The 25,259-nt window shown below is 51.3% G+C and overlaps 7 protein-coding genes across 7 annotated transcripts; 4 read left to right on the top strand and 3 right to left on the bottom strand.

Annotated features, from left to right (window-relative positions):
* Window positions 1–2,426: 2,426 nt before the first annotated feature.
* Window positions 2,427–3,789, top strand: CDV56_109323 (uncharacterized protein; the record flags this gene model as incomplete). Its single annotated transcript, XM_026762942.1, has 4 exons — window positions 2,427–2,518; window positions 2,591–2,872; window positions 2,932–3,065; window positions 3,119–3,789. The coding sequence occupies 4 exons, from the start codon at window positions 2,427–2,429 to the stop codon at window positions 3,787–3,789; spliced, it is 1,179 nt and encodes a 392-aa protein (XP_026617576.1).
* Window positions 3,790–6,267: 2,478 nt separating this feature from the next.
* On the top strand, window positions 6,268–8,368 carry CDV56_109278 (SDR family oxidoreductase/polysaccharide deacetylase family protein; the record flags this gene model as incomplete). The annotated part of the gene is made up of 4 exons (XM_026762897.1): window positions 6,268–6,373; window positions 6,564–7,143; window positions 7,200–7,831; window positions 7,893–8,368. 4 exons carry the CDS (start codon window positions 6,268–6,270, stop codon window positions 8,366–8,368), a joined length of 1,794 nt encoding a protein of 597 aa, XP_026617575.1.
* A 160-nt stretch (window positions 8,369–8,528) lies between these two features.
* HSP98 (ATP-dependent Clp protease ATP-binding subunit) lies at window positions 8,529–11,312 on the bottom strand (the record flags this gene model as incomplete). Its single annotated transcript, XM_026762868.1, has 1 exon — window positions 8,529–11,312. One exon carries the CDS (start codon window positions 11,310–11,312, stop codon window positions 8,529–8,531), a length of 2,784 nt encoding a protein of 927 aa, XP_026617574.1.
* Window positions 11,313–13,964: 2,652 nt separating this feature from the next.
* Window positions 13,965–15,051, top strand: CDV56_109214 (uncharacterized protein; the record flags this gene model as incomplete). The annotated part of the gene is made up of 2 exons (XM_026762833.1): window positions 13,965–14,807; window positions 14,911–15,051. The coding sequence occupies 2 exons, from the start codon at window positions 13,965–13,967 to the stop codon at window positions 15,049–15,051; spliced, it is 984 nt and encodes a 327-aa protein (XP_026617573.1).
* Window positions 15,052–15,622: 571 nt separating this feature from the next.
* On the bottom strand, window positions 15,623–16,769 carry CDV56_109194 (autophagy-related protein 27; the record flags this gene model as incomplete). The annotated part of the gene is made up of 3 exons (XM_026762813.1): window positions 15,623–15,818; window positions 15,880–16,429; window positions 16,502–16,769. The coding sequence occupies 3 exons, from the start codon at window positions 16,767–16,769 to the stop codon at window positions 15,623–15,625; spliced, it is 1,014 nt and encodes a 337-aa protein (XP_026617572.1).
* A 1,109-nt stretch (window positions 16,770–17,878) lies between these two features.
* On the top strand, window positions 17,879–18,516 carry CDV56_109176 (tubulin-binding prefolding complex subunit GIM3; the record flags this gene model as incomplete). Its single annotated transcript, XM_026762795.1, has 4 exons — window positions 17,879–17,896; window positions 17,966–18,100; window positions 18,176–18,243; window positions 18,324–18,516. The coding sequence occupies 4 exons, from the start codon at window positions 17,879–17,881 to the stop codon at window positions 18,514–18,516; spliced, it is 414 nt and encodes a 137-aa protein (XP_026617571.1).
* Window positions 18,517–18,987: 471 nt separating this feature from the next.
* CDV56_109145 (transcription factor domain-containing protein) lies at window positions 18,988–21,652 on the bottom strand (the record flags this gene model as incomplete). The annotated part of the gene is made up of 4 exons (XM_026762764.1): window positions 18,988–20,116; window positions 20,170–20,943; window positions 21,004–21,101; window positions 21,155–21,652. 4 exons carry the CDS (start codon window positions 21,650–21,652, stop codon window positions 18,988–18,990), a joined length of 2,499 nt encoding a protein of 832 aa, XP_026617570.1.
* Window positions 21,653–25,259: the final 3,607 nt, after the last annotated feature.

Here is a 25,259-nt window from a genome sequence, read left to right as displayed (position 1 = left end):
TCGAGCCATGCCCTGGAGCTTAATGTAAAATGGTGAAAGGCCTGTGATTGCATGATTTCAAGATCCCATAGCGTCCGGACTTCGGAGAAATTCCTCTTTTTCACTGGAAGCTAAGCATCGACCGAAATCGAACGATCGGGCCATTTTAGGCCCTCTCAAGTCGGAACCCATTCCGGGGCCATCTGGAAATCGCGCGTCACGAAGCGATGGTGCGCGAGGCACAGATCAATCATTCTGAGCACTACTCCGTACTCCGTACTGACTCGACAATCGACTCAGCATTGTCTGTCAAACGATCATAGGCCAATGAGTCTCGATTCTCAATGCCAGGTGGCAAGCATGAGCATGCGCCGTGTCATCCGAAGGATTTCAGCCCTTCTGGCGGTTTTCAAGCCACTGAGCATAGATAGACTCTCTCCGTACCTTGAACACAGAAAGACTTTCTATAAATTCTTTCTTCCCTCTGAGACCAAGAAGCTAAGGCAGACCGGCTGCCGACCAATAATGACTGATGGTTGGAGACTTGTCTCAAGCCACGTACTCGAGTCCAGAGTAGAGCGATATTGGATCAGGAGAAGTTGAGGCCCGCGACAAGAGAACTAGCACCAGGTAGGTAGCATGTTATCATAGCACCGGGGATACATACTTTGCTGGGTACAGTAACGCCGTTATGAGAGCCAATAGTGTATCCAACGTCACTATTCCCAACAGGTTGATTGGATTTCGCAGTCAATTTAGACCTAGGGGTTGCACCAAGGTTGCTGGAGCTGTGGAACATCATGCAATGCTGGCCTGCAGGACAGCCAGGGGACCGCCACGGCCACGTTGTAAGCCTGCAATAATACACAGTACGTAGTGCAATATGTTGCGTATGTACTATGCACTAGATGAGAGTACATCGGAACAGGCTTCGACGATGGTTTCCCCTGACCCACAGAGGACAGGGATTAAAAAAAATTTTTTCTTCGCATGCAAGGACGCTGGACTAAGAATCCTGGCAACATCGCTTCGGTCGTTGATACTAAATTGACCAAGCGTATTTGGTTAGTTTGCAGAATTGAATGCAGTAATTGATCAAGGTAGTTCTTTCAAGAACAGATCTGAGGCGCATGATTGCCCACTGCTCAGATGTAAGCACAGTCTCGCTTGAGGGGAAAGATCGACCTCGACGGCGAGTCCGGGTGTAAATCTATGGAGCAGTACTCCGTACCTGGCTGGGGCTGAACTACTGAATCGACGGGAGTCCAAATTCGAGAAAGGGAGGCTACTTGAGACAGAAATGGGTGGGATGATGGGGTCATCATGTTATGGATGAGAGCTATTCCGCTTGTGTCATACTGTCAATCAGAATTATTAAAGGAAAAGACCAGACTACTAACTCAATTTAGAGTTAGCACTAGGTTTTAGATCAGAAGCTAACTTTCCACTAACCTGGCGCAGGTCCACTGTATGCTGTGGGTCGTCACCTTGTTACCTTACATGAGTTTTCACTTTACAAAATTCGAGATTATCCTCCTACTGCATACATATGGATGAATGAAAATTTCTTTACAGTCCTTGGACCAACAATCAACAGATGAAATTTATCAACTCGTCTATAATTAGCGCCTCCGATGGCGAACACTAAATCCATCCCACTGCTTCATTTCCGCGACGTGGGCTAAACCAGGCATGGCAGGCAATCTATTCCACCAGCGGGTGGTTGCACCAGAAGGACCGGTCGAACAGAGTGAGGACTGACGAGGTAATGATCTTAAACTAGGTAACTCAGGTCCTTTATTTGAATCATGCTCTCGAGATTCTGATTGGAAAGGATCATTGTCGTGCACTGGCCAATCGCATGTCGTCCTCCACATGCGATGGCAGACACAACCTGACTGACTGCCCAATCACTCCAATGTCCAACCTCTGTGGTCCACATCCCTTGGTATCTCCACTGGCCAGGATGAACCTCTCTGAGCCATGGGACATTATTCGATAGGACTCTCTACTGATTAATTGATTTGCTTTTGTGCTCTGGCTGCAGTAGCCTGCAGGTGGCTGGCCCGGGGTTCACCCACGAGACTAGCATTGGATTTCTTCCAAACTCCCGGGATAGCTACCTACCCACGCACGCAGTCATGTACACAATATCCAACATCCAATCATCCATCCCTGCTCACTACTACTGTCTGCACCTCGTGGTTCATATCGCCAAACGCCTCTATCAGCGTAATCAGCCTTTAACCCTAATCCGGAAGGCTGTTCTGATGCTCTACGTCCTTGCTAGTCGATGAGTTGATTTACCCGAAGTTTATCTCTCCACGATGTCGGTACCCTGCTTGTCTTATTTATCTCACCGTGGTCCCTGACATGGGTGTCTTTTGATTGCCTGTTTAGCTAACCCTTCTTTTTATCTCCGGTTTATCAGGTTGAGGTCCGACACCATGTCAGGCTTAGGCCCGGGCTTTGCAAAGAGCTTTGCAAAGGAAACATGGGTGCTCTATGGGGTAGGGATATTCGGGACTGTTCTGCGATTGTTAGTACCAACTCCAGGCACTGCGATGTGCCATTGTGTCAGCTTGATACTAACTTGATTGTTTTGATAAAGTGTCGCACGTATACGTCGACTGGGTGTCCTCAACCTCCAAGCAGATGACTATCTCATGCTCTTCGCTGTCGTCTGGTACACACTATTATGTGTTGCCCTCAATGAAGTTGCCTCGGGAGGGGGTTCGAATTTGATGACCGATGAAGATATAGCGAATTTAACGCCGGCTTCCTATGCTGAGCGGGTGAGGGGGAGTAAATGGGTTTTTGTGTCGGAGCACTCGTTTGTTCTGGCCATCTGGGCGATGAAAGCTTGCATGCTGGTGATTTATGCCCGTATCACGTAGGTCTTCCTCCTGACGGCTTTTCTCCAGGGTCCGCTAACTTGTCCTACCTACGCAGTGAGGGTCTGAAGGCACGTAAATGGGTCAACTATCTCTCAATCTACGTCGGCCTAGGCTTCGTGGCCGTTGAACTGTCCTTGTTCCTCATCTGCCGGCCTCTGTCAAACTACTGGGCTGTACCCACACCTGACTGTCAGTTCTCGTCACTCGCCCTCTAGAAAGAAACTCGTACTAACTCAGTCAAGACCAATGCTCGTCGTACCAGTACTACGAGATCGTCCAGGGCTGCATCTCAATCTCGGCCGATGTCTTCATGCTCGCCGTCGCCATTCCACTCATGGCGCAAGTGCGCGTTCCTCTCAAGCAGAAAATCATCCTTCTCGTCCTTTTCGGCATGGGAATCTTTGTCATTGTTGCGGCCGTCCTGAACAAAATCTACTGCTTGGTTCCGGCACTGATCTCCTACGTCTACATGAACTGGTATTTTCGCGAAGCAACCGTCGCCATCCTCGTCACCAATCTCCCTCTCGTCTGGTCTCTGCTGCGCGATGTGTTCCCCGCTCTCAAGAGCTGGACCGGGGGCTCGAAGAGGGGAACAGACCGGTATCGGTCAGGACCCTGGACCAGCAAAGGATCCGGGCTTCGGGCCTACGGACCCGCCAGTCAGTTACGGTCTGGGGATTACAACATGCACGACTATACCACCAGCCATAGCACCGCTATGCATCAAAAAGCGGTTTCCGATGTCAGCGTCAACCAAAGCGACGAGCGGGACCTGAGCGACGATGGGTCAGACCGAGCTCTCAGAATCCGACAAGACGTGACGGTTACCGTGGAGCGCGAGACCCGGCCGCCAGAATATTGGGACACCCACAATGCGCAGATCTCCAATGGTCCTCACCAACCCCAGCCCTGATGAAAACACGATCGACCTTTCCTTTCTCTATCTTATAGACTTAGACAAACTGTATATAGTTCTCTTTTCTTTTGTCACTATCTTTCTTCTGGAATTCCTTTCATTTCCCTTTTTTTTTTTTGACTTTGTTATGATCTACTGATGCCACTACCCCAAAAGGCGTTTTGACTTATTGTGTATATCAATCGTCCCGACTGCTATCGTGGGGATACCAGGGCCGGCAGTGGTCATGTGTGGAGGGAGTTATCAGTGGAAGAACCCCGAACCCAACCATGGGTTGAGAAATCAATTATTGATTGATCTTCAGAGATTATCGACACAAACCGTGGATATCCTGGATTGAACCATGCAGTGAATATTATTAGGATCGCACACCTGCAGAAGATTAACAAGACCAGTCGTCCAAGGTCATTTGTGGAAAGCAGTATAGACAGGTGACAACACAACACATCTTACAAAAATTCTCGCAGAAATGACAAATCTTCATACTTTTCAGTTGGGATGTTTTGTCCCACTCCCACCTGCCTGCAGATCTCCCGGAGAATTGCGTCAGGTGGGGGTGGGCATGGTATGATTCTACGTATTTGAACAGTAAAGGGTGTACCTAGGTAATTTGTACGGAGTACTCTGTATTTTTCAACCCTGTCCACTGTCTCTTAATCAACAGAGTAGATACGTAGGTAATGATGACCAGCTCAAGTCCTTCAATCAATCCTTTTACTTCTCTGGACGGAGTAAACCGATCGATCTATCTCTGACCTCTCGCACGAGTCCAAGCCGACCTTCCACCGCCACCTTTCTCAATCGGGAAATCTTCTCGATCTTCAACACCCACAAACCGCTGCAAGTGCAACAACAGCGCACGCACAGGCCAAGACTGAGATACCCAAGACCAGGGCACTCAACAATACATAAGCATTATCATTATTCGGTGTACTGTACGGAGTACTTACTCCCTCGCTGAGAACCTCATCGCTTCTACTCCGTAGACTATCGATCATACTGAAACGGCAAGCTTCATCCGAGACGGAAGCGAGTGACTAAGCTCCATCAAGCAAGCGTGTTTTTGGCCCCTGGTTAAGATCCAGCGAATACTGTACCTCGGTACCTTACTCGTAGACTGAGACGAGCGGAGCATCGGGGTCGGATCTTATCCTACCGCCGGAGTTGAAATGCAATGGAGTACGAAGTCTGGTACGAGATGCCTTGAGAGGATAGGCTCGAGTCCACCTCCAGTCTCCAGTCTCCATGATGAGCATTGTTGTCTACAGTTCTATCTGTAGATCATTGATCGTGCTGCTGGTGGTGGAGCATAAAGAGATCCAATGCGCATCTTGGACGGAGTACTCTGTAGGCTTGTATTGTTCTCAGAGGGGTAAGGAAATACCGACTGTGTAAAGGAATTCGCCGGTCTCATGTTTAATGGTTAATATTAATCACGGCCAAGAGGCCAGACTCGTTCTATTATTTTGAATTTAATATGGCAAAATTTTCGCATCAGCCACAATGCAATATTAATAGAGATTGCTAAGGATAGATAGATAGATATCCGTACTCTGTAGCAACAAGACTATTGAATTTCGGGGGAGAAAGTGAAACCTGTTCCTGTGGGGATTGGGACTGCCCTTTGCTGAACCATGGTCTGTCTTATCTTGCTCTCAGAGGTTGTCTTCATTTACCTGATATGGAGATATCACCTTGAAAGACATTCGACACTGAAGTTTTATACAAGATCATCTCAAGGTGTAGTCTAAGCGAAAGGATTCATTATCTTGGCCCACACACTAACCCAGGGTCATCCTGGAGTTTACAATCATCTGCAGCATGCACTCCACGTGGTGTTTGCATAGTCTGTCGCAAATTGATCTATTCTAGTCTAGACAGATGCGGACGTCTTGGCCTACAATTTCATGTCTTTTCCGGCTCTACCTCTCTATGGTTGTTACAGTGGATATTGATGGTCCAGTATGCCTTGCCGATGACTACTTTGTTTGTCCAGCCTCCGAGATAGCATGACTCTACCGGCTCAGAGTCAGACCTGCAGCAGGGGAAGCCAAACAATACGTAGTATGTAGTCAGGAAAGAAAGTCAGCACAAGATATTCTGAATTTCTAGACTCATGACTGCCCCGTGTGTTTGTGGTGATCGTCCTGTCAATACTCAAGACAAGACAATGCACCGGGTCTTGGATAATGGTAAAACAGTCCAGCAGGTTCCTCTCAGTAAGTGCTGCCGAATGCCACTCCGCGATCGCCATATCCCCCACCCGATGTGTAGTTACCTATCGTTTATGGTTCCTCTATCGGCCTCGGGACATATTTCGACAAGGAGCGTTGCACTCGCACAGCCAAGTGATAAGCAAGAGATCGGCCACTATCGATTGTCAACCGACTCTGCCTTGATTCTTCGTCAAATCCCGGTGTGGTTTCCAACAAAGTTCTGCTCCAAACTTTCTAGCTACCCGTTGCAAGTTGCAACATGTCGGGGGAACTTCCTCCCTCGTTCTTGGGCTTGGAGGGCCTTCATGTCTTCATCACCGGCGCTGCCGGGGGCATTGGACAACGAGCCGTTCAGGAATTCCTAGGTTTGTAGATCGCATTGCATTGCCTTTTACCCCTACCTGTCCACGTAAGCTAGAGATCGGCAGAGCCTATGTTCAGGTCGGAATATGGGTCAGCGAGACTGCGGTCGTCTGTAATGCACATTGGCCAGGACCTGCATCATACCGCGTAGATGTCATTATTGGGACTACTGCTAACCGAGTCTGAATGCAGACCAAGGATGCAAGGTAACAGCATATGACCTCCGCCCGTTCGAGGTCCCAGACACCATCGGCGAGAGTTACTCCCGACTCAACATCCAGCGCGGCGACATCTCCGACGAAGAATCCATCCGATCCGGCATCGCACTCGCGGTCAAGCGATGCGGACCCATCAACATCCTCATTGCCAACGCCGGCATCACCGATGAAGGCCACAATTATCCCATCTGGGAGCTACCGCTGGAGACATGGGAGAAGACCTACAGCGTCAACGTCCGCGGCACGTTTCTCACCATCAAGCACTTCCTGCGCGCTGCGCGCACCGCACAGCAGACTCTGGGCAACGAGCTGGATAATCTGGCCATTGTCGTGACAGGAAGCGAGACGGGGGTATTCGGGCAGGAGGGCCATGCCGAGTACTCGTCAGGCAAAGCTGGTCTCCAGTATGGTCTGGTCAAGAGTGTGAAGAACGAGATCGTCCGCCTCAATAGCAGGGCAAGAATCAACGCCGTTGCGCCGGGATGGGTGGACACACCCATGATCCAAGGCAGACTGCATGATCCAAAGGAACTGTGGGCCGAAGCCCAAGCGACGTATGTTTCTGACAACCTACCCGGACGACTGTCGCTGATGGATGGATGGATAACAGTGTTCCCCTCAAGAAGATCGCAAACCCAGAAGACGTCGCACGTACCATGGCGTTTCTGGCGTCGCACCGCGCCGCAGGCCATATCTCGGGCCAATGCCTCCGCGTCGACGGAGGGATGGAAGGCCGCCTCCTCTGGAAGGAGAGCGAGGCCACCAAGCCGTCGATCCCGCGCACCCTACCCGCACCCAAACGCAACAAGATCCGCGTCGCGGTATCCATCGACCTCGACGCCGTCTCCGGCTGGCTAGGAACGGGCCACCACCCGGACAACATCCTCGCCGACTACTCCGCCGGCTTCTTCGCCGCCAAAGTCGGCGTCCCGCGGCTCCTCCGCATGCTCTCGAAACTCCACATCGCAGACCGCTGCACCTGGTTCATCCCGGGCCACTCGACCGAGAGCTTCCCGGAGGAGGTCGCGCAGGTCGTCGCGTCCGGCTGCGAGATCGCGCTGCACGGCTACGCCCACGAAGGCGCCTACCAGCTGACCGAGCAGCAGGAGCGCGACGTCCTGGTCAGGTGCATCGAGATCTCGACCAAGCTCACAGGCAAGAAACCCGTCGGATACCGCGCGCCCCTCTACCAGCTGCGCGAGTCGACGCTGGACCTCCTCGAGGAATTCGGCTTCGAATACGGTGCGCCTTTTCCACCCTTCTCTTTTCACTTCTTCCCTCGCTAAATACTAATCCTCCAAAGACGCCTCGTTAACCGACCACGACTGCCACCCCTTCTTCGCCCCGCGCCGCCCCGCCCTCCAGCCCATCGACTTCTCCCAGCCCGCGTCCACCTGGATGCACCCGATCCGCCGCGCCGAGCCCGGCTCCGACGCCGGTGCGGCCGCGGACCGCCGCCCGCTCGTCTGCGTCCCCTGCAACTGGTACATGGAGGACATGACGCCGATGCAGTTCCTCCCGCACGCGCCCAACTCGCACGGGTACACGGACGTGCGGGTCATCGAGAATCTGTGGCGCGATCGGTTCCTGTGGATCCGGGAGAACGAGGCGGAGCCGATCTTCCCCGTGCTGATGCATCCGGATACGAGCGGGATGGCGCATGTGATTGGGATGTTGGAGCGGCTGTTGGGCTGGGTGAAGGGGTGGGGGGATGAGGTGGAGTTTTGTCAGACGGGGGAGATTGCGAGGTGGTTTAGGGAGAAGGAGATGGAGAGATGATTACGATAGACTACGATGGAGATTCAAGAAGACAGAAGTGAATAGAATCATCATTATGATCATTAGATAAAAGGTCATGCATATAGACAAGAGAAAATGCAGTAACGCTGAAGAAAAAAGAAAAAAGTCGTAGCTCATCACTCGTCTATCAACCAAACTTTTACTCGTACAGATCCATGTCACCGCTGCCATCCTCAATCTCCGCCAGCGCGTCATCCTCGTCCACCATTTCCTCGTCTTCTTCGACTTCAATCTCGTGGTTCGGCAGCACGTCAATGCGTCCCTCGCGCATGACCACCCGCGCAACCTCGCCGTCCTGGATACTTCCCCGCAGGATAAGAACGGCAAGTTTGTTGAGGACCTCGCGCTCGATGATCCGCGCCAGAGGGCGGGCACCGTACGCTGGCGAGTACCCGGCCTCGCCAAGATAGTCTTTGACTTCCTCCGTGCACTGGATGGTGACGTTGCGGTTGTTCTGCTCCAGCCGGCGCTGCACCTCGTTAAGGCGCAGGTCGACGATCTTGCGGATCTCCTTCCGGGTGAGCCGGTTGAAGATAACCGTGCTGGAGATCCGGTTCAGGAACTCGGGCAGGAAGTAGTCGCGGAGAGCGCCCATGACCAGCTCGCGCGTCTGTGGTTCAATGCGGCCGTCCTTGGTGGTTGGCCGCGAGAGGAACTCCGCTCCCAGGTTGGAGGTCATGACGACAATGCAGTTCTTGGCGTCGACGATTCTGCCCTGACCGTCGGTGATACGGCCGTCGTCCATGAGCTGCAGGAGGACGGTGAGTACCTCCTTGGCTGCCTTTTCGACTTCGTCGAACAGAAGGATGGAGAAGGGGCGGCGGCGCAGAGACTCGGTCAGCTGGCCGCCAGCGTCGTGCCCAACGTAGCCGGGAGGGGCACCAATCATCCGGCTCAGGGAGTGCCGTTCCTGGTACTCGGACATGTCGAACCGGATCATGGCCTTGGGGTCGTCGAAGAGGAACTCCGCCAGCGCCTTGGTCAATAGAGTCTTACCGGTACCGGAGGGACCGCAGAAGAGGAAGCTCGGAGGCGAGTTGGGGTTGCTGAGACCGGACCGCTGCAGCCGAATAGCATTGGACACCGAAGCCACGGCCTCCTTCTGGCCAACAACGATCTTGCCCAGGTACTTCTCCATGTTCAACAATTTGTCCTTCTCGGTGGTCTTAAGTCTGGTGACAGGAATACCAGTCCAGCGGGCGACAATCTCATTGATCTGATCGGGCCCGACCGCATCGGCAAGCAGGGCCTCGCCGTTATCGCCGTGTCGAGCACGACGTTCCTCGTCCGCTTTAATGCGGTCGGTCTCGAGCCGCTCGATCAAGGTCTTAGTTTCCGGGATCGCGTAGTACTCCAGATCGGCCGCGGTTTGAGTGTCACCGGACCGCTCCGCTTCGTCTCTCTTGACCTTGAGCGAGTCGAGCTTGATCTTGGCATCTTGGATCGCTTTGCTGCGTTGCTTCTCGCTTTCGTACTTCTCACGCAAGGGCCGCAATTCTTCCGTCACATTGGCTGCTTCTTGCTTGGCAGCCTCCAACCGGGCCTTGGACGCATCGTCCTTTTCCCGCTCGAGAGCATGAATTTCAATCTGCAGCTGGCGGAGTTTTCTCTCGAGGTTGTCCAGGGCCTCGGGCTCAGACTCGCGGGTAACTCTGACGGCGGCCGCCGCCTCATCGATGAGATCGACGGCCGAGTCGGGAAGTCGGCGAGCAGTGAGGTATCTGGCAGCCAGTTCGGCCGCGGCAACGATAGCACCGTCGAGAATGTTGACACCATGGTGTACTTCGTACTTCTCCTTCAGACCACGGAGGATGGAGATCGTCTCGGAGACGGTAGGTTCCTTGACCAGGACCTGTTGGAATCGTCGTTCGAACGCTTGGTCTTTTTCGATGTACTTGCGGTATTCGCCAAGCGTGGTTGCACCGATACAATGCAACTGACCGCGAGCGAGCATGGGCTTCAGCAAATTGGCGGCATCCATACCTCCCTCCCCGCTCGAGCCTGCACCCATGAGAAGATGGATCTCGTCGACAAACAAAACAATTGTTTCCTTGGATTCTTCGATCTCCTTGAGCACGCCTTTCATTCTCTCTTCGAACTCACCGCGGTACTTGCTACCAGCGACCAATGAGCCGACGTCGAGGGAGAGCAGCTTGCACTGGGCCAGATTGGCCGGAACATCGGCGTTCACGATACGACGAGCCAGACCTTCGACAATGGTGGTCTTACCGACACCGGGTTCGCCGATCAGTACCGGGTTGTTCTTGGTCCGACGACTGAGAATTCGGATGACTCGACGGATCTCCTCCTCACGACCAATGACGGGGTCAATCTTGCCCTCTCGGGCCAGAGCGGTCATGTCAATGGTGAATTTCTTGAGGTTCTCATTCTCACTCTCGGCGTCGGCGGTTTTGGAGTCTACCCGCCGTGTACCACGGATCTGCTGTACAGCCGTATCGATCAGCTTGACATTGGGGATATTCGCATCCGCCAGTGCCCGCTGCACCTGAGAATCTTGAGCGACCGAGAGGATGAGGTGGTCGATGGCGACGTAGCTGTCCTTTTGCGTCTTGGACAACTCGGTGGAAGAACGAATGACTTTGGCGAGGGCGGGTGAGACGCTCACTGTCTCGGGGGGAGGATCTTGACTCGGTAACCGGACGAGTAGCTTCATGAGGGCGCGGTCGAGGAGCTGAGGGTCGCCATGGGCGCGCTCGACGACCTGGCGGAAGAGAGGGGCGGTGGAAGCGTCGTGAGAGGGATGGGAGGCCGCTTGTTGATCCTTCGATTCATCTGGTGAAGGATTGAGGAGGGCAAGAGCGAGGTGGACAGGGAGGATCTGAGAGTGGGCATATTGTTCGGCCAGATGGCTGGAGTCCAGCAAGGCCTTGTTAGCTCTGTCTGTGAACTGAGCACCGTTCATTGTGAAACGGATTTGACTGTTAGGTAGTAATGATGTTGATGTGAGGTATCTGTTAGAGGAGAAAAGCGAAGAGAGCTTGCTCGGACGAGATGTGAGCTAGATATAGCTGTAGTTGGGTATCATCAGCCCATCCTCAGCAGCGTCGAGAAGAGTCTCCCACCATCATGACGACACCAGTCGCTTCCACCGCCTTCCAGAACCGCCTTATGGGTCACGTGATCTATACACGCAACTGATATCCGGCACACCCATACTTGTGCATGTTGAATCCCGAGTTTGGATTGCTCATTCGATATTATTATTTGTTTGACTGTTGATGGTACTGAAATAATTGTATAGATCACCATCGCAGCTGTCAGATGTACCCATGGGAGCAAGCAAGCTGCAAATCAGTTGCTTGAAGTGGAGCCGACAGCTAGAAGCATTGTGGATGCCTTTCTGCCTTGTTGCCTCGTTGCCTTGTTGCCTTGCTCTGGACCAATCACAACCGCGTCTATCAACACACTCAAAAATGGACATTATCAATACGATATGATGGATCTTCCTGAGCGATCAGACCCTCTTCTCCTACCGCTGTTCAGGATAGAAGCTGAAAAAATAACGGAAAAGGCGCCTCAAACTGGATTCAGTTTCGCTTCAGCCCATTCGAGCAGAGAGGATGGCATGATCCACCCCACGTTCTGCCTGTACCTACACACAGACCTAGCGAGGATAGTCCGTGATGCATTATACTACAGAGTACGGAGTACTACTCCGTAGTAGGCATTCCAATTTCCTCTGCTTCCATTCTTCCATTCTTATGGTTGGTATACAAAAGTGGACTAAGGATTGTCCGCTATCATTATTGTCGAATCTCAGATCTGTCCTGATCAACAACGGTTATTTATACTCCGTAGCCTCCCGGAATACTTCACCTAGAGTCCTCATCGAAGATACACAGCTTCATGCTTCCAGTTTCACCATCATACACTCAATCATGACGTCAAAGCGGGGATTTCTTTCGTGTTCATCGACCATCCAGATACTCTCTTTACGCTTCTCTCTCAGCTAACTCAGGGCAAAACAGGGATGTCTTCTTCTTCCGACCAACGAACGGTCCTGCTGGGGTTTGCATAACTCGACAGCTTAAGCTAAGGGACACTAATTGGCAAGAACAGAAACTGTCTCGCCTCTCAAACGCCTGCGTACTTTTCTCCCCACTTTTTCAGCTTGATTTGCTGCGCAGGAAGCCACTCGTTGCGGCCGTGGTTCAGGAACTGGAAAACCCACTTGTTAGACCTCGGAATTGTTCCTCTGGAATACGTAGGAGGCGGCGAATCAAGGTAAGTGATTCAAGAAAGTAAATAAGAAACATTCATGGAGGGGAAAAGTGTAGATCTCAATCTTGTGCAAATTATTATGTGGGAGGGGTAGATATCAACACCTACTACACAGTATACTGCAACACACATGGGGATTGATATTCCTGGCTGAATGACTTGCATCAATCATAACAATCAGTGAAGCACAGTGCCTTGAGCAGCAAAGTGGATTTGATTTAGTCCAGCAAATAATAATCGTAGATCCAAGCAGCATCTCCAGTTCCTCAAGGAGTCAAGGCAGACCTTCTTATCTCGGACGTGCTGTAAACGTGGTTCAACGTCCAGACGATTTCCATCCCTATTATTATTATTCTTCCAACAGTCTTGACTCTCCACAGGACTAATAAGAATTTACTTTTTCTGATTCAAAAAGAAAAAGGAAAAAAGAAAAAGAAACAAACTCGACTTCCCCTCCTTCTGTCGTGACTCTCAACATATAAAAGCTTGCTCGTCCTCCCCTGGACACTCCCGCTTCTTCTCTGTCTGAAGCACTCTTCGTCATCCTGACCTGACCCATCTGATTGTCGGATAGGATTATCGTTGACGCTTCTCGTCTTCTTTTCGTTGTCCCTGCTGTTTTGATACAGTACACGATTGAAAAAGAAAAAGACAGGAGTTCAAATCCCAGTAAACTACTACGCCGGTGGTGAAACTCCCTGGTTGAAGTAATACTCGGTTTTCACAACTACAAGAATTCATTTCTCAGGTAGAAGTGCTATTCAGAAATGTCACAGAGACCGATTTTTGTTGCTACCCATCCTCGAGCATGTTCCACGGCCTTTGAAAGAGTACTACACCCCTTGCTACTCCTTGCATCACGCACAGTCTAGACGAACAGGTGACTGACCATTTTGTCATAGGTCTTTATGACTCGCCGTGATACTATACAATGTATTCATGAGCCCTTTGGCGATGCCTTTTACTATGGTCCAGAGAGGCTCAGCTCCAGATTCGCCGATGATGAACAGGCCCGCCTGGACAGCGGGTTCAGCCAGTCGACCTTCAAGACTGTGCTGGATAGAATCGAGCGTGAAGCTGCCGAGAACGAGGTCCGACCCTAGCCCCTTTTTTTCCTTTGTCCTCTGATTTCCTCTATTCTACCTCATTCTCGTTCTCTCGTAATCACCCGTGGTTATTCCGCCATGATGAGATCCGTGACCATATCCGGGGGGAAACCTACACTTACCTCGATTCTTTCTTTTCATCGTCTGCCTGTCTATGAGCTCTGTCTTGACCTCTGATCTTCCTGTCAAACGCTCCGTCAAGATGTTGATATTGACGTTTGGGTTCAATGATTCCCATGCACAAAACCGTAACCAACAAGGCGTCAAGTCTTTGCAACGATACTTACCTGATGCAGGGAAAGAGAGTCTTCATCAAGGATATTATCCACTACCTTCTTCCCCCCGACGGCAAGCCTGCCAGCATTGCCCCCTCACTCCAGAGGATCAAACGCGGAGTAGGCACCGATGAACCAACCACCAGCGAAGAAAACGGCGTGGCCAACGGCCACGTCGAGCAGGGCAACGGCCTGGACCAGACCGGACAGAACGGTCACACCAAGTCCCGGACCGGTGAGCCCTACCCGTACGACACGGAGCCTGAACCGGGCAATCCCACCGTGATGCCCAAGGAGCTCCTGTCGCGCTTCCACTTCGCCTTCCTCATCCGCGATCCGCACTTCAGCGTCCCCTCATACTACCGCTGCACCATCCCGCCCCTGGACGACGTCACAGGCTTCTACACGTACGATCCCCTCGAAGCCGGGTACGACGAGGTGCGCCGCGTCTTCGACTACCTGCGCAGCGAACACCTGATCGGCCCGCACATCGCCACGCGCGAGCAGGACGCCAACGAGCTCACCGACAACCAGAAACCACAGCCCGTTGTCCCCGGGCTCGGCGTGGGCCACGAGTCCGGTGCGGAGATCTGCGTCGTCGATGCGGACGAGATGCTCGAGAAGCCCGCCGCCATGATCGAGGCGTTCTGTCGCAGTGTCGGGCTCGATTACGATCCCTCCATGCTGTGCTGGGACACCGAGGCGGACCACCAAATTGCGCGGGACGCGTTCGAGAAATGGCGCGGCTTCCACAACGATGCGATCGAGTCGAAGGGCCTGATGGCGAAGAAACCTGTAAGTGTTCCTCTCCCCATCGCCCCCTTTCTCTCTTTTCCTCCTTTTTCTTTTTTTTTTTTTATTTTATCCATAATAGACAATAGCTGACCTTGGCCCATAGCACCCACCCAAATCCGAAGAAAAGTTTGACGCTGATTGGCGCGAGAAGTACGGGCCCGAGGCGGCGGCTCGCATCCGCGAGGCCGTAGACCGCAACATGCCGGACTACCTGTACCTGAAGCAATTCGCCATGAAAGTGTAGACACTGCTGACAACGAGACAAAGTGGGTAAATTGCGAAGAGGAGGAGTTAAGCAGTTATTTAAGGTTGGCACTTGACATGCCTACCTGTGATGATCCATGTTCCCATGACGATGCCAACGACGATGATGAGATATTAGCTCTGATGACGCCATTTTCGGGATATAGTTGTGTTTTTCTGATTCGTCTGTTTGTTTGAATTATGTCTGTGATGTGATATCTTCGAGTGTAGGGAGATTGTCATCTGGGCCCTTGTCAGGGTCATAGCAATATCTGTGTTAGGATACTTCATTATTCTGCGCTGATTTACGCCGACTTGTGCCACTAAGATCAGTAGGCCAGATACCATCCAGTAGGAACCATGCAGATTTGCAGTTAGTACAGGTTGAAAAGGCTCGACTTCATACCTCATACAGTACCTATCTATCGCATCAAAACAGCCATATTGACCCGCCGTTTTCCCGGGTCATCAAATGAGACGCGCACGCCAGTATTTCGAAATCACTGTCAGAACATAACATATGTGCCAATGCCAATGCCAACTGCCCGCAAAAATGCCACAGATCCAATCCCTCAAACCGCGCTGTAACCACCTCTCGACCCGCTCCCTTGGAGCGTATTGATGACCCGCCGCAGCCAGTCCTGGAAAATGTACGGAATGTCGCGGAGGGTGTCGCCGTGCGGGAGAAGGTCCCAGCCACGGGCACCGTGACGGTTGTAGTTGAGCCAGGAGCCGAAAATAAGGTAGGCGGCGATGCAGAGGAAGAGACTGTAGAGGATCACGTTAGCATTAGCGTCAATGTGGCTGGCTGGGGAAAAAAAGGACGTACATGATGATCATCCAGGTGAAAAACCCCCAATGGCTTGAGCCATCGCCCTTCCTGTCGCGGACATAATTGTCACACGCATAGCGCGTACGCCATTTCAGCTTCAACACGTACGTATCGTCGTCCGCGGGCCCGAAACTCTCGAACTGCAGGCTGCGCGAGGGATCCGAGCCGTCGTTCGGGTCCGTCTTCTCCTTGTCCTTGTCGCCTTCGCCCTCGCCCTCGCCCTCGCCTTCACCCTCCCGCACCACCAACCGCCGTCGCGTCTCCTCGTCGCTCGACCCATTCTCCACAGAAGCCAACCCCTCCAGACCCGACCGGTCGGGATCACACTGGAACTCAATCACCGCCCGGGCATCCTTCTTCTTCTTGTCCTTGTCGAGGTACTCGCCCCCCGCCAATTTCACCAGCAGCCCTTCCTGCCCATCTCCCTTCAGCCGCGTGACCTCGGGGTCCTTGCTGCCGTGACCCATGGGGTCCAGTCCGACAATGGGGAAGGCATGGCTGATCTCCTCCGAACCGTCGACGGCGTACTTGTACTGGAATCCGCAGACTAGAACTGTCCGTTAGCATCTCATTCATCCTCCCATCTCAAACGCCCAAGGGGACCGGCGATGCCACGCACTATTCTTTGAGGTTCCGCACTTCAGGTCCCCTCGGATCGAGGCCTTGCCGAGGGCCTTGCAGATGTCCAGCACGTAGGTCGTATTCACGATGTAGTCCTCCGTCTTGTCGACATGGTAGAGCGTGTGGACGCCGTTCAAGCCGTAGAGATCGTATTTGTACCCCTCTGCGATGATATTCTGGCAGTCGAACCCTGACGCTGAGGCTAGGCCGGTCAAGAGGGGGGAGGAGAAGAGCAACGATGAGGAGAGGCTCGATTGTATTCGCATCGTGGAAGTCAAGGTGTAAGCGATGGACGGTGCGTAGCGTTACACAATCGATGAGGCCGTTTATGATCGGGTTTCTCCGAGTTCAGCGAGAGCGCAAGAATGATATTGCTGCCCGAACGAACGGTGATGCCGGTCTTGAAGGAGAGAACGTGAGGACACGGGCCACCAGTGTCGCGGAGTCGTAGACGTGATTTGGACGGGTTGTCTGGAGTATAGGATGGAAAAAAAATTGTATGGTTATGATGCAGTATACTGGAGAATGATATATGGGGACAAAGATCGTAGTGAAATCCCGGCAAAAGGTGAATCGGAGGATGAATTGCTGGCTGGACCGCTGGATGGACAGGACGAGATGGATGCGGTTTACTCGTGCTACACTTGGGGATTCGTTTCTCCGGATAGCGATCGTTGCAGGAAAGCTTCGACCGGCTCGTTTCAACAGCACTCAGGTACGAATGAAGTACAACTGATTCTCAACAAGACGGACTATTCATGTCCTCGTAGCAGGCATCCACCATCTGATCTATCCAGCTCCAAATGATGCTTCATTGCGGGAGAGATGACAAGGCTGCTGATGATGTCACCCGACCGCTGCCATCCCAAGTCGTGTAGATATCCTCTATCTTGACGAGAATACTAGAGAAATCCAGTAGCTGGTCATTCTAGATCTGCGGCCTCCTAGATGTAGCTACCGATATTTCCATCTCTATGGCTCTGAGGCTACGAGTACACTGTAAGCATGCAGCTCCTGACCATCACTGATTGACGCAGCACGTGTCCAGATCCAGAATCACAGCAATTCTCACCAGTCTTATACGAGACAAATATAGATCATATGGCAATACTCAATACTCACCATGTACAATCTCCTACCTAAAACGCTCCATGACCTCAATAGACAATAACAAGAGTAACTTTCATATCACATCATCTCATCTCATCCTCACAGACATCCAAATCCTGGCCCCGCACGGGCCACATCCCACCACAATCAAATCACATCTCCAAATCCGAACAAGAATTATCTACTCCCAGTGCATAAAGTCCACCACCACAAAGCTTGACTCTCTCAAACCTCTCCCCCCCCTGACTTAGAGCCACCAGCCAAAATGATGAATCGCCGCATGGTACGCCTCATACACCCTACTCCAACCTCATCTCCAGCAGTAGAAGCCAAATCTAATGCTACCCCCCAGCTCAGCAAAGAAGACGAAGCCACAGCCAGCAGCGAAGAAAACGAGGTCCGGCGCGAGGACCAAGAAAAGATCAACCGGTTCAGCCGTCTTCATCAGCGCGAGTCTGTGCTTGAAGAGCAGCTCAAGGCGAAGCAGGTACGTTCCCCCTTTCATACTGGCTGGCTACCCGCTATTGCATCAGAATGAATAAATACTGATCTACGTAAACAGAAAGACAAGGAAGATCTAGAGGAGATTTCGACCGAGCTGGAGTTGGCGGATGAGGATGAGTTGGTCCCGTATGTATCCCATTCCATACTTGCTTTGCTTTTATTTAGCATGTACACCGTCAGGCAGGATGTTTGTTCACGCATAGCAGGTACAAGATCGGCGATGCCTTCTTCCAGCTTCCGCTGGCAGATGCGCAGTCTCTTCTGACGTCGTCGACTGAGCAGATCGATTCGGAGGTGTCCAGGCTGGAGGAGACCTTAGGAGATGTACGCGAGGAGTTGCAGCAGCTCAAGGTTGCGCTGTATGCGCGGTTTGGACGGAGTATCAATCTGGAGACGTAGATTTTCTCTCTACTTCCACTTCCTTCTTCAATGAGATATCCGCTTTTGGTCTGCAGCAATAATGAACAGACTCGTCAACCGTTATGACCCGGTTGATGGCGAAATTCTATGAATGCCACTATCTGCAAGGATATTACAATATTGTACGGTACTATATGTATACATAGTCAAACATATATGCAGGAATCTGTCGTAACCCATTATCTCGTCTCATACGTGGCCCAGACCCTCAATCCAGTCTTAGCACTGGTGAAGATAATACGAATGCACCGACAAAATCTATTTGGAAGAAGATTGGTTTGTGAGTGCGCGCCGCGGTGCGTACCTCCCTCCTGCTGTCGCGGAGCGACTCATCAGGTACAGAGTGTGTATGTTGAGCACGAGCTCGAATACGCTGGCGACGCTTCACCAGACCTTGCCGTAGGATGCACAGGCTCTCATGGTCTTTCTGACAAGCAGACTTGTCACGATTCAGATGATACTCGCAATCGTCATCCGTGACTGAACCGAATTCATTTCTTTTGGTGCCGGTGCCGGGTCTGCAACTCCCCCCGTAGGCTCCGCTTTGAGAAGTGCCGGTTCGGTTGGTTTCGCGGCCAGCGGAACATCCCGCCGCTCATACTCTTGTTGCTGCTGCTGCTTCTCATTCAACAGATATTGGACCGTCTGCTCGACCCAGTCCCAGCCCTCCCAAGCGACTTCTGAATCCTCACCTTTAGGCCAATCATTCCGGGTGCCAGTGTGGGTGAACGATACTGGGCTGTTGTATTTTGGGGACATGGCCTCTAGCTGAGAACCGGTCTCACTGCCTTGCCATATCCAGCTGCCGTCACTGGTTCCTTGCATGTCACCGGACACGTATGCCACCATTTCTTCGTCCCGATCCAGATTGGCTGCATCACCACGGCGCAACCGCTCCAGCAGGCATTTAAGAAAAAAGGCGATGTACCGTCCACAGGCTGCGTTGACGGTGCGCGAATCCCCAACCACGGCACTGACCTGAACGCACACCATTGCCGCAGCGAATTCCTGACGAAACAGAAGCAAGAGCACACAACGCCATATATGTGTACACAGCATCGTCCCGGCCGACGATGCGAACAAGGGTCGCCAGTCATCGTTCCCTGTACTCGAAGCATAGCGCATGCAACGGGAAAGGAGATGGGCAGTATCTTGTGCGATTGAAATGCTGTAATCTAAAGCCGCTGAGCGAACCTCGGGGGAGCAAAACGGAGATATGTTATGGCGGTGGAGAATGAGGCGAGCGTTTTGAAGGTAGCCGATCGGGGCAAAAGAGCGCGGATCGAGAGGTAAATCGGACTTCGGATGGTAGTGGGGAGGAAAGGTTGCCAGGCAAGCGCTAAAGTGTCGCTCAAAGGTTTCGAGAGTTCCGGACGAAATGGTGTAGCTTCGTAAGGTCCGAGTCAGCTGGCCAATGGAGCGAACGACATGGATGGTGGCTAGAAGTGGAGTGGTCTGCTGGCCTTCAGGCACGCAAGCGCCCTCTGCGATGTATTGCTCGTCAAGCGGACAAGGAAGATCAACGTCACAATCTTGGTCGTTGATCAAAACCGGCTTCCCCATTTCCAGCGCAAGAAGCCTAGAGATAATGAGCATCGTCGCATATAAAGAAATCAATCCCAAAAGACAAACCTGTCCCAAGCGTACATCCCCCACCACAAACGTCTTCTCATTTCCCCCTCGACGACTGGCCACGGACCGGATTCAATGTGTAGGCCTAACTCCTGCGCAACCCTCACTGCAGACCCAATCCATACCCAGCTCGCTGATTTCGCATTGACTTCGTAAAGGAATATACTCACCAAGAGGGCACATCTGGCTTGATCAAGTGTGAAGTGATCTTGCCAGACATCAATGACCCCGCAAGAGATTTTGATAAACTCTTTACCCTCCTCTTCTCTGTTCCGGCCCAAGGTGTGCAGAGACCCGCAGGCAAACACGCCGAAGAGAACAGCAGCCCATTCCCGAGGCACACCCACAAGGGATCCATTGCGGTATACATTCTCGTATTCAACCATGAAGCTGGGCCAGTGGATGATCGGTAGAACACGATGGATGCACGAATAATATTTGGTGAGGAGGTGGTTCGCGACCTCTTTCGGAGGGAGTCGAGGTGGATCGGCAGTCAAAAGCGATTTGGGGCCTGGCTGACGATACGGCCTGGGTACCTTGAGAATTCCTCGTCCATAGTTTCGCAAATTGGCCCGAGCCTCGCTGAGATCCTGCAACACAGGCGCTTTTGGTCGTCGGGAGGGACGATACCCGATGTCGGGCAGCTTCAATTGCGGTTGTCCAGTGCCATCGATTTCCAAATCCATGAGATTATCCGACCTCAACATACCCGCTCGCAGTTGCTGAAGTTGCTGTTTGGTTGACGAAAGTTGTTTTTCCAAATCCTGCACTTGTCTACTTGCACGTTAGAATCGCAGGACCTTTCCCGACTGAAGAATCACCGTAGCCACGAACTTGATAGAAGACATGCGTCTATTTGTTTCCTTGGTGAACTGGCATCGTACTTTGCGATTGGTGCATTCCGTACAGCTGGTTGATTCTGACGCATCACACTAGACAAGACAAGGTCAATGAATCCAATCCAACTCGTACAGAGAGTGATTACCTTGACTTTCCGCTCGCGACAAGCATCGCAGCTCGGATCCTTTCGCCTTTGGCGATACGCTCTTTTCTGCTGCAGAGGACCCTGTTGATGGTGGTGGTTATGATGATGTTGCTGCGGTGGTGGTGGTGGCTGCTGCTGCTGCTGCTGCTGGCCCAACCCAGAGGCAGGCGGAGGAAGAGTTGAGCCCCCTGATACAGATCCATTGAGCGAAGAGACATCCGAACGGATTGGAGGAACTTCGGCGGGAGAACCGCTAGACTCATAGGAGCGAGTGTATGTCGAAGTCGTCGGGGGTGGAGGTGGTTGTACCAGAGGCTGTAACAGCTGAGCCATTCTCAGTCCGCTGCCGGGCCTGCTCGGCGGAGCGGAACCTAACCCCGCGGAAGTTCCCTGTGGGAAAGGACCAGAGGGAGAGGTCACCGACTGCACTGGGGGTAACTCATAACGACCGCTCTGATGGTTTGGGCTAGCCGAAGAGCGGTAATAATGCGTCTGCATGGTTCCTGAATCGCAACATGAAAAGCCAGTTCATCAGGGGATGTGGTGCCGTGTCTCCCTCGGAAAGTGTGTGTTGTCGACGTTCAAAGTGGCGTCAGTTGAGCTGACTTGGCTGGACAGAGTGGAAGATAAGTCGAGAGACAGTTTGATGATGGAAAGCTTATAGAGGGAAGACTAGGTATTGTATATGAAGTTTATCTCTGAAGGCGGAAGTTTTTGAGGCGACACCAAGAGTAAGAGAAATCAGAGCAATCAATGTAAAAAATAATAATAAAAAATAATAACGTAAAAGGAAAAGAAGAAGAAGAAGCAAAAAAAAAAAGAATGTCAGTCAAAAAGGGAAGTTGACAACAAGGTCAAGCTGGCTGTGGTGGCGAAAGAGTGCAGACGTGCGCAACGGCAATTAAATAACGTATCTCGCGCCGTCGAATGAAGACGACCAGTTCCTTGGAAAAGATGCAAGATTAGAGTTGGGGCGGACGTTTGGCCCTTTGGTGTTCAAGTCGTCTTCCAATCTTGAGTAGTAGCTCAAGTTGATAGGAGTGACTGCGGGGAGAAGCCGAATAGTTAGTGGTGGTTGTCGAGGTTGAGGCCATTCAATTGATCCACGGACAGGCAGCCCAAATGTCTACTTAGGTGCCGAGGTCTGTGATTTGCTGCTCAAGGGAACGTGGTGGAGGATTTAAGTACTGATATTAAATCGGTATGGTTGGATGCCTTAGGTGCCACCTGGAAAATAGGATTAAATTGACCCAAGACAAATTAAGAGATCCATACCATATGACAAGGGGAGAAGCGGGAAGGAAGAAGCGAAGAAGAATTGGAGCAGTGATTAGTAGCAGACTAAGTACAACCTAACTAAGTCGTAGACAAGGATCCTTTGATCATGAGAATTATAACCATGATGCTAAATATATTGTTGTTTCCTGATTACATTGACATTGATTTCTTCCTACCCACGGACTATCAAATTCTTGATCTTTGCTGACATACGAAAATACAATCAAGTACAAGAATAATGACTGTGTTCTTCAATAATCAGGATGGATGTCGACCAGAGTAGACATCTGAGTAGACATCTTGGAATAACAAGATCATCTTGGGAGGGGAAAAAAAATAATAATAATGAGAATCATATTAATATAAATGATGAAAAGAAAAAGATCAGTGCGCAGGGTCTTCTGGAAAAGAGACTTCCAGGAAGCAACTCCGAAAAGTCTCTCGGCAGACCCCGGTCAAGAGAGCAGAGCCAGAGCATGGCTGAAACAACGCCAGTTCACACCAAAATAGTAGGTTGAGATCTCAGGAGGTGGAGATGGGACCGCTAGACGAGGACTGTTTCGTGAATGAGCTCACCATGGTTTCTTGGCTGTTAGTAACTGCTACAGACTGGTACAGAGTAAATGTTGTCTGGATAGTTATCTAGCTCTGGCTGTTCTGCGAAACGTGCCGTCAACCTTGATTCTTCGGCATCTTTTGTCGACTTCGCCATTCTATGATACCATAGTAGGCGGACGATCGTATGGTCCTGTGGACTGATACTGATTCAATGTTTCAAAGTGTATTCCCTACTCCTTAGTACTTAGGTAGTAGTAGTTGGCAAGTCGCTAACGGGCCAACGGCTAGCTAGCATCATGAAATCACGGACTCTAGTTGACTGTGAGTGGATATCTACAAGATGGAAGAGATCAGGCCTCTGTTTTGATTGACTACAGAGTAGACTAATTTCGAAGTGGTATCCCAAGATCGGCAGTGGCAGTGTTGAGTGTAGTTCTTTCGCCATGATATTCGCTCTTAATCTAAAGTTATAGGGTAGTTAATCCTCTGACTCAAGAATCCAAGGTATTTCGTTAGCAAGGCAGGCCTGTAAGGTATGTCACATCCATGGGAATCGTCTCCTAGAGCAATGGTTCACTAGATGATCATCACCAAGCCTTGAGCATGATAATGGATGAGCAGCGGAATAAGGTAAGGTAGGAACTTCAGCCAAGGTACGGATACTTCGTATCATTTTGTCCAAGGCTCAACGTATTATTTGATTGAATCCGAGTGGTCCGTTGAATTAGAGACGGCTGGACGGAATGTCATCCAGACCATTTGATTCGTTCGCTTGATTTCTGTTCTTTTTCGTCACCGGTGACTCTGGAGTCCGTGCTGCGCTTATTCTCCAGACGATGAACAGAGAGTGCTCTCCTGCTTCAGATACCGATACGGATATGTATAGAAAAGTACATTTTATATTGGATCGAATTCCCTGAGTCAATGGTTATGCGCTCAGCAGATCAGTCAAGCAGAAAGTGGAAGGTTTTTGTTTGTGTTGTTACAGTTGGGTAAGCTTGGAAATCTATCGACGGCTGCCTCGGACTACCGCCATCATTGCTGAGCTCCATGGAACCTTAAAGGCTGAAAGGCCTAGCCCGGATGCTGAACCGGGATGGTTCTGCTTGGATACGGACTACGGAATCATGGAAAGGCTTTTTGTGGGCGTACTAGATACGTGGCCCATATGATATGTCCAACAATTTTCGTGACTTTGACTTCAGAGTTCAGAGTCTATTTAATGCTTATCCAATAATCCAACCGTTTCTCGACGGAAACTATTATTGTCAGAACCTGCGTGGTAAGTGGTCAAAGTCCGTGTTTCGACCGAATTACCCCCAGGCAGTACTTGTGGCTTCCCGCGGCCTCTGCCTCAGTGCCTCGTGCTGGTGGCTTCGCCGATCAACACCAGTAAGCTGTGCGTTTCATACTAGGGTTCTTCCCTTGTTGCATTCGCTCCTGCGCCGGTCCAGTCGTTGAGCCGGCAATGCTTTAGATGCCCGACCTGAAAGTGTGGTCATATTGACTTCTTCGTGTCGTTCAACCATCGCCAGATATCACCATTGGAAAGTGGTTGGCTGAATGACCACGACAATATTGGCCGATTCTTTAGTACTTCAATGAATTGAAATACGCAGTGATCTTCGATTAGAACTTCGAAATGGGCAGGATATCTTGAAATCACTTTCGTCTGCATCTGCTGTGCCGAAAGGGGAGAGAAGAGGTTGCCATCCTTATTACTCCGTATATACCTAATCACCAATATTGCTATGCGGAAGGTACAGCTAGGCAGCTCGTGCATTGCTTCCCACTACAGCTGCCTTGATGCCTGCCCCCGGTTCGTCCTCATGTGGCACACCCTTCCTCACACGCCATATTTGCCTTGCAGCGTGCCTTTCTCCTGCGTTGGACCACACCAGGTGCAGAGATCGTCAGCATCATTATTATTAGGATGAGATGCAGATCTTTGGGCCTCTTCTTTCGCTGTCGATGATGGAGTGGTTATGAGTATGTAATTAAAGCGGCCGGATTCATAAGAGAAGCCCAGGAAGACGCAGTCTTCCCCGCATCATCTTTACAGCACTAGAAAGGAGGAAGACCGCTTCCAAGTTTCAACAGGTCGAGTATTTCTTTACGGTGAACGACAGCCCCATCAGCGAGTTGTGACTCCAGTGGCGCCGTTCAATGACCAAATAATACCAGAAAATCGAGGGTTATGAATATATCGTTGTCAACTTGACATTAAGAGACACTGAACGCTCACTGGGAAATTGTGCTCCTTACACAC

The sequence above is a fragment of the Aspergillus thermomutatus genome, assembly GCF_002237265.1.
Source record: "Aspergillus thermomutatus strain HMR AF 39 chromosome Unknown NODE_21, whole genome shotgun sequence".
NCBI classification, from domain to species: Eukaryota; Fungi; Ascomycota; class Eurotiomycetes; order Eurotiales; family Aspergillaceae; genus Aspergillus; species Aspergillus thermomutatus.
The sequence above is the reverse complement of the archived record's forward strand: the minus strand, read 5'-3'. Positions and strand labels throughout refer to the sequence as shown.